Here is a 14,576-nt window from a genome sequence, read left to right as displayed (position 1 = left end):
CATTCTGCTTCTCAGTCTGCTTTTGTTGGGATTTAACAGAGAAAATCTTTGTTCACATCTGGATGTTGAGCCCAACAGGCTCATCATTGTTTCTGCGTGGCGTCTCATCAGAGGAAACTTGGCATTATCCAAACTCTGAAAGAATTCAGGGAGGGAGAGAAGCTGATGTTGACTCTGCAGAGAATCATCACATTGCATTTCAATCAGTTCTAACTGCAGACTCTCTTCCACTTCTTCTGCATCCACCAGGAAGGAGGTGGAGAACAGCTGGATTTGTTTTTCAATGACAGAAAAGTCTTGGAGACGCTGGTTGAATTCTGTCACCAGAGATGCAATCACAGACACATATTTCTCCTTTTTAGCAGAAAGGTCGGCCTTTGGAGAAGCAGACGTGATTCCAGACAGAGCAGGGAAGTGTGCAGCATTAAAGCCTCGTAGTTGTGTCTCAAAGAGGCGGAGCTTTACCCAGAAGGCTTTCAGGTGTGCATACAGGTGTGGCAGCAGCTGTTCTTTGCCTTGTAGCTTCTTGTTCAGTGTATTCAGATGATGCGTAAGATCAACTGAAAATGCCAGGTCTGCCAGCCACAGAGGGTCACTTAGTTCATGAAGAGGTCGGCCCTTCTCTTTTAAAACCTGCTCCATTTCTGATCTCAGCCAATCAAAGCGCTGCAGCACAGAGCCGCGGCTGAGCCAGCGCACATCAGAGTGGTAGAGTACATCCCTGTATTCAGCATCCACATCAGACAGGAATATCTGAAATTCTCCGTGCTACAGTCCTCTAGCTCCAGTTATGGTGACAGTTTTTCCATCAGTGTTCATCACATGGCCCAGCTGGACAGTCTTGGCACACAGTGCTTCTTGGTGGATTATACATCCTAACAGCCTCACCTCCGCTCTCTTTTACCTTGGCCCACACCAACCATGCCGTTCCTTTGGGCTCGCCCGTCATGGGTTCCTTTGGGCTCGCCCGTCATGGCCGGAGCTCCATCAGTTGTTGCTCCACAGAGCTTGTCCCATTTAAGCTCCATCTTTTCAGCTGCCTCTGACCCAGCTTCAAAAATAGCTTTTCCTGTCGCTCTGCCTTTTAGGGTCATCATATCAAGCAGTTCCTCCCTACAGCTAAAATTATCATCTACTCCCCTTCAAATAAAGGGACAGTAGCTCGGTGTCTGTGGCATCTGTGCTCTCATCACTGCTATGGAGTAAAAACCAGAAGCACAAGCCTCGTCTCTCAGCTGAAGTTTGGAGTTAGCGGATAAGTCCTGGATTCTCCACACACCTGTATTTCTGGATACGCTCACATTGTTGAAATCCGCCACTTTTTCTGGCCACATTATTTCTGTGACTTTGATGAGGCTCTGCTTTATGAAATCAGAGTCTGAAAACGGTTTGCCCTGCTGGGCAATAAGTTTAGTGACTTCATAACTTGCTGCTGTGGCGTTTTCCTGTTTTTTGTTACCATAAAAAAATCTGCTGTTGAGCTTGCAGGCTAGCTGCCATTTGCTTGACTTTCTGTGTTGGTTGGACACCGGTGTACGATGTGTAGCTCTGATGTTTGGTCCCATAGTGCCAACTGACATTATACTCTTTCATCACAGCAACATTTTCATTACAAATCAAACAGACACACTTTCTGTTGATTTCTCTGAAGAAATACTCATTTTCCCACCGTCTTTGAAATCTTCTTCACTCACTTGCTATTTTCGCGTTTCTTCAGTGCTGCCATCTCTGGTGACTCGTGGTAAAGGTCTTTCTTCGCTTAATTTCATTTATCTGGCTCTATCTAGTGGTGAAACTGAGAAGTGCAACAGAGTTGAGCTCAAGCTTCTTGTGCGGCCATATTCAGTTGTATTTTCAGAATTTGCTGCGGGCCAATAAAAAGTGGACCAAGGGCCACAGTTGGCCCGCGGGCCGTAGGTTGGACAGCCCTGCCTTCTTCCTTGTGCCAAGTGGTGATTTAGTCTGTGCCTCATTATTCCAGTGTTTAGTGTTTAGAGCTAAAACCTGATACCGTGCAGAGATCCCAGATAATACTTTGAAGGAAACATTGAAGAGATTGATAGAACCCAGAGCCCGCTCAACTCATTTGTGAGGATTAAAGGGCTACAACCAGAACACATCCAGCTTGGGTCAGAACCAGAACACATGGCTGAGATCTGCTATGTGGGTTCGGCAGGTTCTCCAGCATAAGATGGATTATTTGTGTCCATCTTTGCTGTAATTTCTGGAGTTCTGAAGAACCTCATCATTATTCTCCACTTAAACTCCCTCCATGTGTCTGAATTTGTAGTCAGATGAGCTTCAGTGCAGATTGTCTCCCAGTCCTCGTCAGAACAAACTGGGCCCGGTTCTTCCTCCCATCTCTGCTGAATTGCTCCAGAGTTCTGCTGCTTCATGGACCCAAAAATACTGTAGAAGATCCAAGATATTTCTTTGCTGCTCTTCCTACCTGGACATCAATCAGAGCTGGAGCTCTGATTTTACTCCTGATGTGACATCAGGGAGAATCTGAGCTGAGAGCATCTAAAATGATTAGTGTTGGCAGTTTATCTTCACTTTTAAGTCCTTTAAATGTTTTAAACTGGCTGTTAGCAAATAGTTGATGAATGTAATGAAGTTTATATTCTGCCCATTTATTAAAACTAATATCCAGATTATTTGGAGCAAAGGACTTCATGTATTCAGTAGATGACAGGGAGAGATGGAGGTTGATGTTCCAACGTTTTCTGGATCTTGGTCCATAGTTGAAGTGTTCTGCTTGTGTCTTCTGTTGTCTCCTTAAACTGATAGTCTAGAACTGGCAGGATGTGCAGGGGTACGGTACCTGAGCTCTGCTCAATATGAAGCCAGAGTGTATCTCCACCATTCATGCAGCAACAATTCAACTCTTTCTGAAAACTAATGAGACATAAAACAATGGAGGTTTTTACCATCCAGACCTTCAGAACCAGTCCAGCTCAATAATTCAGATGTTTCTATGGAAGATGAACAGACTGGATGTGAAATGATGAAATTCTTCACTTCTAACTGATGTTCCAGCAGATCTCTAGAAAATGGAGCTGCAGCTCTCAGATATTTTAGTCATCACGTCTTCTATCAATGAATCCACTGATTAAAGCAGTAATCTCAGAGACATGTGCTACTCCAGAGGTTCCCAAGGTTTGTTCCTGGAAGCTCCTACTTGGACCTCCAATCCAGGCTCCGCCCCCTTTAGAGAAGATCTTTCCATAGATAAAGCTAAAAGTCACCTTGACACTGCTGACCTTTGTTCAGGGAGGAGATGTCAGGATGTTTGTGACAGTCTGTTCCAGGCTTTAGTTGTTCTCCTCACGAGAAGCTGAAGTCTCTGACAGGAACGTAAAGCTGAACAGGAGAAGAACTTGAAGTTTTCTTCTCGGCCTGTCTGCTTGCAGCAGCGTGACAATCCAACATTTTAGTCTGACTTCATGTGGAAATATTTCTCTGAGCCTGAATCAGTTTGAAGGCAGGCGAGCTCCTCATCAGAGCTGAGATCTTCTATGTCCTCCATGCTGGAAATGTAGAAGTCCAGCAGCTCCTGATCTGTGATATCAGAGCGTGTCATCATCAGTAGAACGGGACTTCATTTCCCTCTCAAAGCAGGTTGGAAATCTGTGTGGAAAGATGCAAACAAAGACTCTCTGGACTGTTTTATCTGCTGGGGGCCTTGTTCCAGAGGCTCCTTGGACACTTTCACAAGCCATTACTGCAGCTGCTGGATTCAGGAAGCTGCATCTTCTTCTTGGTCTCATTGTAAATGTGTGCAGCGCCACCTCGTGGTGCTGATTGGTAGAGGAAGAGCTGAAAGGTTGGAGGTGTTTGTCAGAGGTCTGTGATGATGGAAGCCTCTCCCTGGTTTGTGAGTCTGAGCTCAGAGATCAGATCTTTGATTCTTGTTGAACTCTTTGTTGAATGTGATGCAGCTTCTCCTTTTTAATGTTTGTATTTCTGGATCTTCCAGTATGGCCACAGCAGATTTCCACAGGGCTCTATAGTCTTTCATTCCTCCATCTGTGTGTGGGAGTGTGGATGGAACAGGGATCCAGAGTTGGTGTCAGTGTTTAGATTGATTGTATTTTAATGCTGATTATTAAATCAGGTGGAGCTTCCAGAAATGTTGACTTAGTTTCCTGATGTCCTTTTAGGCTTCAGGCTGTTTCTTCAGGTTGTTTTTGTGGGATTTCCTTTCTCCTCTCTGTTGGAGCTTTTCCTCTGTTTGGACAAATGAGTTGTGCTACAGTGTCACCAACTGTCCTCACTACATCCACTGCAGGTTGTAATGTTTCATGATCATCATTATCATCATCATCATCATCATCATCATCATCATCAGAGCCCAGGTGTCTGTCTGCTCTCAGCTCTTCTTTCTTTCTCTGGATTTTTACAACAAGTGGACGTGTCCAAATGTTGGACTGGTCCTTTCTCAGTGGAGGACAGTGTGTGTCTGAGAGACATGTAATGTCCATGTTTGCTGCTGAAAAAGACTGATGGTCTGACCTCCCTCCTCCTTTCAGGGTGGAGCCTGCTGGAGTCCGATGGTTGACACCAGGTCTGAGGAAATGTAAGTGTGTTTTTCATTTGATTCATGACAACAAAGCAGCTCACATTCAACCATCTTCAAACTGTCCATCACTCATTCAGGAGTCATCATCAAAGTGTCAATAAATGATCAATAACTGCAGCTGGATTGTCTTTGTTCTCGCCATCAGATTCCTGTCAACTCACAATCGACACAAACACAGTGAGCAGAAACCTCAAACTGTCTGAAGACAACAGGAAGGTGACATGGAAGGAGCTTCAGTCATATCCTGATCATCCAGACAGATTTGATGATCTTCCTCAGCTGCTGTGTAGAACTGGTCTGACTGGTCGCTGTTACTGGGAGGTCGAGTGGAGAGGAGATGTTTTTATATCAGTGAGTTACAGAAGAATCAGGAGGAGAGGAGACATTAATGACTCTTTGTTTGGACTGAATGATCATTCCTGGAGGCTGAGATGCTCTGATCATCATGGTTACTCTGTCTGTCACAATGACAGAAAAACATCTATCTCCTCCTCCTCCGTCTCCAACAGAGTAGCAGTGTATGTGGACTGTCCTGCTGGTATTCTGTCCTTCTACAGAGTCTCCTCTGACTCACTGATCCACCTCCACACCTTCAACACCACATTCACTGAACCTCTGCTTCCTGGCTTTGGGTTCTGGTCCTTTGGTTCCTCAGTGTTTTTGTGCTGATTGAGTCTAAAGAGTCTCCTCCTGTCAGAGAAAGCCTCTCCCTGTTGAACAGATAGTTCAGTCTGTTCATGTCTGTCTCTTTCACTCAGAAACACGTTTTCACATTCATGGATTCAATCTGTTTCTTTGTGAAACTCTTCTAAATGATTCCTTGGAAACTTCTTCCTCTTCCAGTCCTTTAAAGATGGAAGCTGGGATTATTCCAGGATCCACATGTTGTTTTTCTGCCTGTTTCCAGTCAAAGCTTCACTCTGAATATCAGCATGTTGACTTTCTCTCTTGGTTTTTTACTTTCCTTCATCAGTCAGATTTCATTGAAATGTTTTCCAGTTTTTCTCAGTCTCTGGACATTATCTGTTTCTGTCAGCTCCTATTTTTCTAAACACTTTTTACATTCACATGTTAAATCTTCCTTTTGTAGATTTGCTGCAGTTCTACTTCATGTGTTTTAATGTGAAATAAACAGATTTTCTTCTTCTGTGTTTGATTCATTTGCTGCTCATTCTCTTCTGTTCCTCTGATCAAGTTTCATTATTTCAATAAAACTGACGCTTGTTTCAATAAAACTGATTTTTTTCTATCAACACTGACTTTCAAAAAGTCTTAATTTACAGTAAAACATTTCCATCTTCTTTCTGACATTCTTTTAAATGACAGATTTTGTTCTTTAGTTGAATAAATTCAGGAGGGAATGCTGATTGTCGGGACTTTGATGCAATCAACTGGTTCCCTTATGTAGGAATTTTTTTGATCAATCTGTATAATATGATTGAATTTGACTTTGTAAAGTGCCTTGAAATGACATGTTTCATGAATTGACGCTATATAAATAAAATTGAATTGAATTGAATGAAATCAGCAGCAGAAACTCAAAGCAATGATGAAATGATATTTCTGCTCCATCTTTCCAAACCTTGAAAACACGTTGAGAATGAAAGAAGAGCCGACGCTGACAGTCTGCGACTAAAATCAGCTTCTTTACTTCCAAACTGCTGACTCGGACAGACTGAAGACCAGTTTTTCATTTTCTAGCTAAACTCCTGCGGCACCAAACCAGAAGCTGAACCAACACCAACAACAGAACCACATGGAACATTTCCACATCACAACTTCTTCCTATTCTGGACTTTTAATTTTACACAGGAAACGTGTGAACGCGCACACAGAGCCGCAGCGTGCACGGCATCCTGCTGCTCCTCTTAAAGGGACAGTCCCACATTTTCAGCTTTGGGTACCTGTTAGCCCTGGGCCAGACTGACAGAGGTCAGGCCACTGAGCTATATTATACACTGGAGTGCTGATTTTGCCGAAAAACTGATGTCACTGGCCGCCATCTTGCTACTCCCTACTCTCACAGAATCTCATAGGATTTGGTTGCAACAACAAGTAGTTTTCTGGCTGTGTGAAAACGTTTCATAGGTAATTCTACAGTCAGTGGATGTACTAACACTATCAACTACTAGGAAATTATGTGCTGAAATACTTTACATGTTAGTCATATTAAATATATATATTTGTATATATAAGTATGTGTATATGTATATATATATATATATGTGTATACATATATGTAAATATATGTTTTTGTATATTGTTATTTATATATTTATAAATGTTATATATATGTATTTAAATGAATAAAATGCAAAATATTTCAGCACATGACTTTCTCAGTACTTGATAGTTTTAGAACATAACATAAAAGTATATGGCATTTGACATTTTAAAAGTTTTAAGCCCCCCTGAACCTGAGAAAATCCTCGTTATTCGATGCTGTAACGCACATCCCTGCCAACACACCCATGAGGGGCCCATGCGGGTTGGATGTGGGCACGTGAGTGGGCCCCGCTAGTTTTGTCAGTGGGTTCCATGGTGGCCCCTTGTGGGCAAGCCCACATGGGCTGAGGGTGGGTTTTACATGGGCAACCCAGTTTTCACCCACACGGGTCCTACACTGTATAGCCTTTATTATTACAGGCTATTTAATTTTGGAGTGGGTCATTTTGTGTTATTATTGTAATATGTATTATTTTTTGTGAATGCTGCTTGCGAAGACTTTGATGCAGTCAACTGCGAGTTATATAAATCAAAATGCCATGTCATTGTTCAAGGTTTTTTATTTTTTCAAAAGCATAATGTATTTTACAGCTGCATAATACACACAATATGATACAGATTATGAAAGTTTTATACAAGACAAAAAAATGGAACAGACAAAAAAAAATGGTCCCATAACAAATTTTCTTCGGCTGAGCGAGAAGTGGATCTAGTGGGAGAAGGACGGACCTATCTGGCCTGTCTATTCCCTCCCCTGTCCCTTAGACTTAGACAACTTTGTCATTCGGTGCGTACAGAACGAAATTTCGTTTCGTACAGCTTTTGTAAATCGCAGTAGAAGTTAAATTATAGTTTTAGGTGCGGCAGAGATTTAGAAGTAAACAGTAGATTTTAAGTATACAGGATACAAACAATTGAAATGTAACAAAAAAGACATTATTTATGTACAGATTGGATTGTGCAGGGGCATTTGTGCATAAATGCATTTATTTGTGCAATTTTAGACTAGGAGTCCGATAGCATTTGTAATGCTATATGAGCTGCAATGATGCAAAAATGTGCAAAAAATGCAAATGTTGTGCAGAGTTTGTGGGTTGTAGTTTAGCAGTTCAACAGCAGTTTAACAGTCTGATGGCAGCAGGGAAAAACCTTTTGCAGAACCTGGTGGACCTGCAGCGGATGCTGCGGAACCTCTTCCCAGAGGGCAGCAGGGAGAACAGTTCACGATGGGGGTGTGAGGGGTCCCTGATGATGTTACGGGCTCGGGACACACAGCGCTGCGATGAAATGTCTTTTATGGAGGGAAGAGGAGCCCCGATGATCCATTCTGCTGTCCTCACCACTCTCCTCACGTTCTTCCAGTTGGAGGCACTGCAGCCTCCACACCACACAGAGAGACAGCTGGTTAGAATGCTCTCTATGGTGCTTCTGTAGAAGGTCGTGAGGATGTGCGGGGGCAGGCGGGCTCTCCTCATCCTCCGCAGAAAGTACAGTCGCTTCTGTGCCCTCTTCACCAGTGATGTGGTGTTCACAGTCCAGGTGAGGTTGTCCGTGATGTGCACCCCCAGGAACTTGGTGCTGCTGACCACCTCCACAGCTGAGTTGTTGATGAGCAGTGGAGCGTGGTGAGGCCGGTTCTTCCTGAAGTCGACGATGATCTCCTTCGTCTTCTCCACGTTCAGGATCAGGCTATTGTCTCTGCACCAGCCCACCAGCTGCTCCACCTCCTCTCTGTAGTCCTGGTCGTTGTCGTCTCTGATCAGGCCCACCACCGTTGTGTCGTCTGCAAACTTCACGATGTGATTGGTGGTGATCCAATCAGCCATTTTGACACTGCCCTCTCCACATCCTTCCTGGTGATCTGGCTGGTTAGGCTGTTCTTCTTTAAAGCTCCTGCAGGAAACATATGTTACGGTCACTTCACAAGTGCCAACAACACTCTCAGCAAGGATTGTAAAGTCAACCATGTTGAAGTGATATTCACCAAAAACTGATTACTTTAATATCACAATTACATTAAATTAAGCTTTCTAGCATGACTGAAATGGCATTTCAGTAATAACCATAGCCAATAAATGAGTGTAAATTTATCTTGACAAAAGTTACTATATTACAGTTATTAATTATCCATTACGCACTTACCAAACATAACTTCAAAACAGCTTTAAAGACCGGAATTCCCGCTTGCCATTCCGGCCCACAAAATTATACAGCCTTGAGAGGTCATGGTCCATGATGAAGACCATCATCCGTCTTGTGGCCTCATCCACAGTGCTCCCTCCAATGTCTGCCACTGCTGTGATCTAAGGGAGAACAGAGTCAGTACAAGGTTAAATTATTTTTTTTATATTTTTTTGCACCTTCTAATGGCTCGCTTTTATTGACAGTAGACTGACAGGAAAGGGGTGGAGAAAGGGGAGAGACATGTGGCAAAGGATCGGTGGTAAACTTGACAAAAACAAAAACTCGGGATCTAGATTATTTTCATTGTTGGTTAATTTACTGGTATGGATTACTTTATACTTGTTGATTATTTCAACAATTAATAGATTGGTTGCTATAATCATGAAATGTTAAAACATTTTGAAATATGTTGGTGCTTCTCAAATCCCTTGTTCTGTCCACAAAAAGAGATAGTCAGTTTATGGCCATGAATGAACCGAAATGAAGAAGAGCAAAATATTCTTATTTAGGAAGCTGAAATAATAGAATTGGGAATTTTTTGCTTTACCAAAGCTATAACAGTAAATTAATTGAATTATTGATTACTGTTCAACTTAGAACTCAGATTTAACTGCCAACAAATCAGCCGACTCCTTTTCGAGGGTAAGCAAATGTTCCTCCGCTTTTGCCAATATTTGCCTTTGTGTTCTTTCTTGAATGATTACTTGATAAATTGTCAACACAAGCATCATAAGTGTCCATGGAATCCATGTTCTCAGAATTATCTGCCAACAAAGCCATAGACTTATTTTCAAGCTCAAGCAAATGTTGCTCCGCTTTTGCCTTTATTCTACTCCTTTTTGTTCTTTCTGAAAACATTATTTCTAAAAAATAAAAAAAAATAAAAAAGAAGAAAAAAAAGAAACTTTCAGCTATGTTAAACACAGCAGATAAACTCCAACCAACAACTGCAAATGATTTGGTTAGAAAAAATGTTCTGGGGTTAATCACAGATCTAAGTCCATTATTAAGTGAAGCTAGATTCGTTTTGAGTATATCGCATCATAGAGGTGACTACATCAATGTGTGCATTATAAGGCGGAGGGATTTCAGCTGGTTATATACACTGCATCGTCACTTATTTGAGAGCCAAAAAAGCGACTTCATTTTCAGAAATAAAGTGAAAGAACAGCAACCCCGCATATAGAAAAAAAAATTAAGTCGTATGAAATAATCAGGCTTGGAAACAGTGAGCGCGCTCACTGGCCCGCGCGGGTCACTGAACCGCGTCGAGGGAAAAAAAAACTTTAACGCGCGTTAAAAACGGTCGGCGTTGTGGTCTACGCACTTTTTAACTTTCGGTCAAATACCGACTGCCAAAAATAATAATAAAAAAAAAGAAATACACTAACCAGCCCAAACAACTAAGGTCTAATAGTGCAAATCCAGCTCTGATTCCCTTAAGACGATAGAATGTGCCGCAGAGCCGGAAGCTCCGAGCTGACGGCGGTAGCAGCTGGCTCGGCCTAGTCCTCAACCATGTTGCGGTCGTGGCCACCTACAACTTGCTGATACTCTCAAACCCCTAGAATTCTATAAAGTATTCCTATATTCCAGTGTTTGTTAGATGTAGAGGCATTCTTACCTGTATGTCGTCCGAAAGATACCGTCTCTGTTGCAAGGATAAAAAAAACGTCCTTCCAATGACGCCGGAACACGGTTAGGCTATGTGCACAAAATGGCGCCTGTTAACTTCCGCCTAAGCATGGTCAGAATCCCCTTCCGGTTGAAATATAACTGTTTTGTTGGCAAGACTATCGATGATCCTGGACGATCCATGGTTTAGTTCTGTTACAGACCATTTTTGTATTTGTTTAATTAGCTTGGGTGATCATAAAAGATACTAATTTAGTTGTGAAATTATTAAAATATCAACATTATAAACGTTCTGCCCCCTAGTGACCGAATTGAGAATTGTGGTAATTTATATCCCCTTCTAAAGTTTGTTAATAAAGGCCATGAAATACTAAATTCTTAGCATCCTTCGTTTGCAAGACATCTTAGAAACACATGTTTTTTTTAAAAAAGCTCTTAAAAGCTACTAAATCCACAGCGTGATGATGTTAGAACAGAATTAACTAGATAAAAAGTGTACAAAATCATTACGCTATACATATAATAATAAAATAACAAAGCACATATAGTATTTGGTTTGACATTAATTCCAGTGTATTAATATGAAAGTAGAATTCACCTGTGTTAAAACAAAAAAGGAAGAAACATTAAAAACTTTTAGAATATTGATCCAGTTTATTATGAAACATAACTGAAAGGTTGTGAAGTGATTTAAATTTCAATTATTTAAATAATTTATGCATCATCTAGGCTGGATTAGTGTGATATTAAAGACTTTTACTTGTTAAAAATAAATAAATAAAATAGCATAAAAAAGGAAACCTTTCAGTGGCTGTAACATGTCGATTTGACCATTTTGAATTTGTAAGGGCTGCCCAACTGGAGCCCACCTATTGCCCATGCTTGGTCTAGCCTATCTACTGCCCACATGAGTCATGTGGGCAGTAGATGGGCTTCCCACATGGGTCCCAGCAACACAGCCCACCCTGAGCCAATGCCCAGCATGGGCCCCACCTGGACGTGTTTGCTGGGATATTCCCTAGTTACTGGAGGAAAATAGGGAGTACCAATATGGCGGCTGGTGGCTTCACAGCCACTCGTTCTAACAGCGGCTATTAGCACTCCAGTGTATAATAGAGATCAGTGGGCCAGGCTGCCACACATCGGCGCCACCAGGCCCTCTGACCACCGCCAGCAGCAATTCAGGTGAAGTGTCTTTGTCTCCTGTTGGTCGGCTGTGTCAGGTAATTCATGTATCTGAGAAAAAGGTGCATTTAAAGGGAATTTCAGTCAGAATTGAAAATCAACATTAAAAACCGTTTCAGTACTTTGTGTCAGGGTTCTCTGTGTGGTCTCGCTCTATTATACTCCACAGGTGGTTAGAGTTGGCTGCGGGGCGTGCCCCACACCTGCGGCTCATCAGAAGCGGCTTTATCTGGCTTCATAAGCGGAGCTCTGACAGATGGAAGACGCCAGAGCCTTAAACCTGTTGTGTTTTTTAATGCTTGGATGCGCTCACCTGTCCTGACGTTCAGTTTGAAGAATCACAACTTCAGGATCCCGACACTCAGAATTCTTTAAGTTACCTAGACGGGCCTGAGACCCCCTCCCCCGGATTCTGCCTAGATTTTTTTTACCATCAGGAGTAGAATGTTACACTACCGACTGACATTTTTTAATCATAGTTTACTGAAGCAGAAGTTGGCACAAAAGAAGAATGAGAAAAGACAATAAAGACTGGCAACATTTTAAACAGTGTGCAGTAGTTTGTGATAAAACTATGTTTATTAACAGCTTCAGTTTCTCAGTTGGTTTCTTGGACAGAAAAATAAATAAATAAAAGTCTAACAGCCCAGATAAAATCAGTTGCTTTAATGAAGGTTAGCTTGTCAATTCGGCCAAGCTGACAGCTTCTGATTACAAACCAACAACCTTCTGATGTCAGGTTTGTAGGTGTGAACCCGAAATCCACCCAACACAGTATGTTTTAAAAGGTTTATTGAGACGTAAAATACTGGCAGACGAGGCAGGCAGGAGTGGAAAGGAGACCCTAAAGGATGCAGACTGACCAGGAGGTGCAGGCGGTGATGAATCTGAGCCGGTGGTGAAGGCAGGAGTTGACTGGAGCAGATAATGCAGGCTGAAGGTTCAGCAGAGCAAGCAGCAGGACCTCACAGGAAACAGAGCAGACTAGCAGCAGGCAGACACTGGAAACGTTCAGTGAGGGCTGAACACAGGCAGAGTTTCTACATCCAGCAGGTTGAGCAAACAGAATCAGGAGCATTACGACAGAGCACATAAAATCAGACCAGACCATCTGGCAGTGAGTGGGTGAATGAGGCAGGTATATGAAGGCTGGGGAACATGTTTACAGAGCTGGGACTGCTTAGTGGCAGCAGGAGGAACTGGTCTGAGCTGATAACGGGTGACAGACGACTGGACTGAGCTGATAGGATGGTGACAGATGGCAGAAGGCTGAGGAAAGTGAAACTAATTAGTCCAGAATGTCCAAGACTATGATACTGAACTCATGATAAAAACATAGAGGCATAACACACAGCACTAAAGCAAAGACAAAACGCTGAACATACAGGCTCCTCACAAAACCTGCACACAGATCACTTTTCTGATCACACTTTGTCATAGCAATGACAAAATTTAGATGGGAAATCCTATATTCACCTAGACAATGGCATGTTCACATAGGCAACATTGCTATGTGTTGAGTCTCGTCAACAAAACCATCAGTCACAAAAACACCCTTCTAATCAGTTTTTATTAAAATAGGCGCAATTTAAAGCTGAGGAAATTTCCCATGTCATCCGTCCGTCCGTCCGTTTTCTTCCGCTTATCCGGGGTCGGGTCGCGGGGGTAGCAGCTTCAGTAGGGAGGCCCAGACGTCCCTCTCCCCGGCCACTTGGGCCAGCTCCTCCGGGGGAATCCTAAGGCGTTCCCAGGCCAGCCGGGAGACATAGTCCCTCCAGCGTGTCCTGGGTCTTCCCAGTGGGACGTGCCCGGTGGGACGTGCCCGGAACACCTCACCAGGGAGGCGTCCAGGAGGCATCCTGACCAGATGCCCGAGCCACCTCAACTGGCTCCTCTCGACGTGGAAGAGCAGCAGCTCTACTCTGAGTCCTCCCCGGTTGTCTGAGCTCCTCACCCTATCTCTAAGGGAGAGCCCAGACACACTACGGAGAAAACTCATTTCGGCTGCTTGTATCTGGGATCTCGTTCTTTCGGTCACGACCCAAAGCTTGTGACCATAGATGAGGGTAGGAACGTAGATCGACCGGTAAATCGAGAGCTTCGCCTTTTGGCTCAGCTCTCTCTTGACTACAACGGATCGGTACAGCAGCCCGCTTCACAGCAGACGCCGCGCCAATCCGCCTGTCGATCTCCCGCTCCATCTTCCCATTATTCATGAACAAGACTCCAAGATACTTGAACTCCTCCACTAGGAGCAGTACATCCTCCCCAACCTGGAGGAGGCACTCTACCCTTTTCCGGTTCAAGACCATGGTCTCGGATTTGGAGGCACTGATTTTCATCCTGGCCGCTTCGCACTCGGCTGCGAACCACTCCAGTGAGAGCTGTAGATCACGCCCTGATGAAGCCAATAGGACCACGTCATCCGCAAATAGCAGAGACGCAATCCTAAGCCCACCAAAACGGATCCCCTCAACACCTTGGCTGCACCTAGAAATTCTGTCCACAAAAGTTATGAACAGAATCGGTGACAAAGGGCAACCTTGGCGGAGTCCAACTCTCACTGGAAACGAGTCCGACTTACTGCCGTCAATGCGGACCAGACTCTGACACCGGTCATACTGACAGCCCTTATTAAAGGGCCCGGTACTCCATACTCCCGGAGTACCCCCCACAGGATCTCTCGGGGGACACGGTCGAATGCCTTCTCCAGATCCACAAAGCACATGTAGACTGGTTGGGCAAACTCCCATGCCCCCTCCAG

At 43.4% G+C, this 14,576-nt stretch overlaps 1 protein-coding gene across 1 annotated transcript in view; it reads left to right on the top strand.

Moving 5' to 3' along the window:
* The window catches only part of LOC118567273 (NLR family CARD domain-containing protein 3-like), a 36,662-nt gene extending 31,299 nt beyond the window's left edge, over nucleotides 1-5,363 (top strand). Inside the window, exons 6-7 of the mRNA XM_036151981.1 lie at nucleotides 4,533-4,579; nucleotides 4,728-5,363. Of these exons, the coding sequence (XP_036007874.1) occupies nucleotides 4,533-4,579; nucleotides 4,728-5,251 (571 nt within the window). The 3' untranslated portion in view covers nucleotides 5,252-5,363. The remainder of the gene's footprint in view (nucleotides 1-4,532; nucleotides 4,580-4,727) is intronic.
* The last annotated feature ends 9,213 nt before the right edge of the window (nucleotides 5,364-14,576 follow it).

This window comes from Fundulus heteroclitus, chromosome 20 (genome assembly GCF_011125445.2).
Source record: "Fundulus heteroclitus isolate FHET01 chromosome 20, MU-UCD_Fhet_4.1, whole genome shotgun sequence".
NCBI classification, from domain to species: Eukaryota; Metazoa; Chordata; class Actinopteri; order Cyprinodontiformes; family Fundulidae; genus Fundulus; species Fundulus heteroclitus.
Note: the sequence above shows the minus strand (reverse complement) of the source record. Positions and strands in the feature narration are given on the sequence as shown.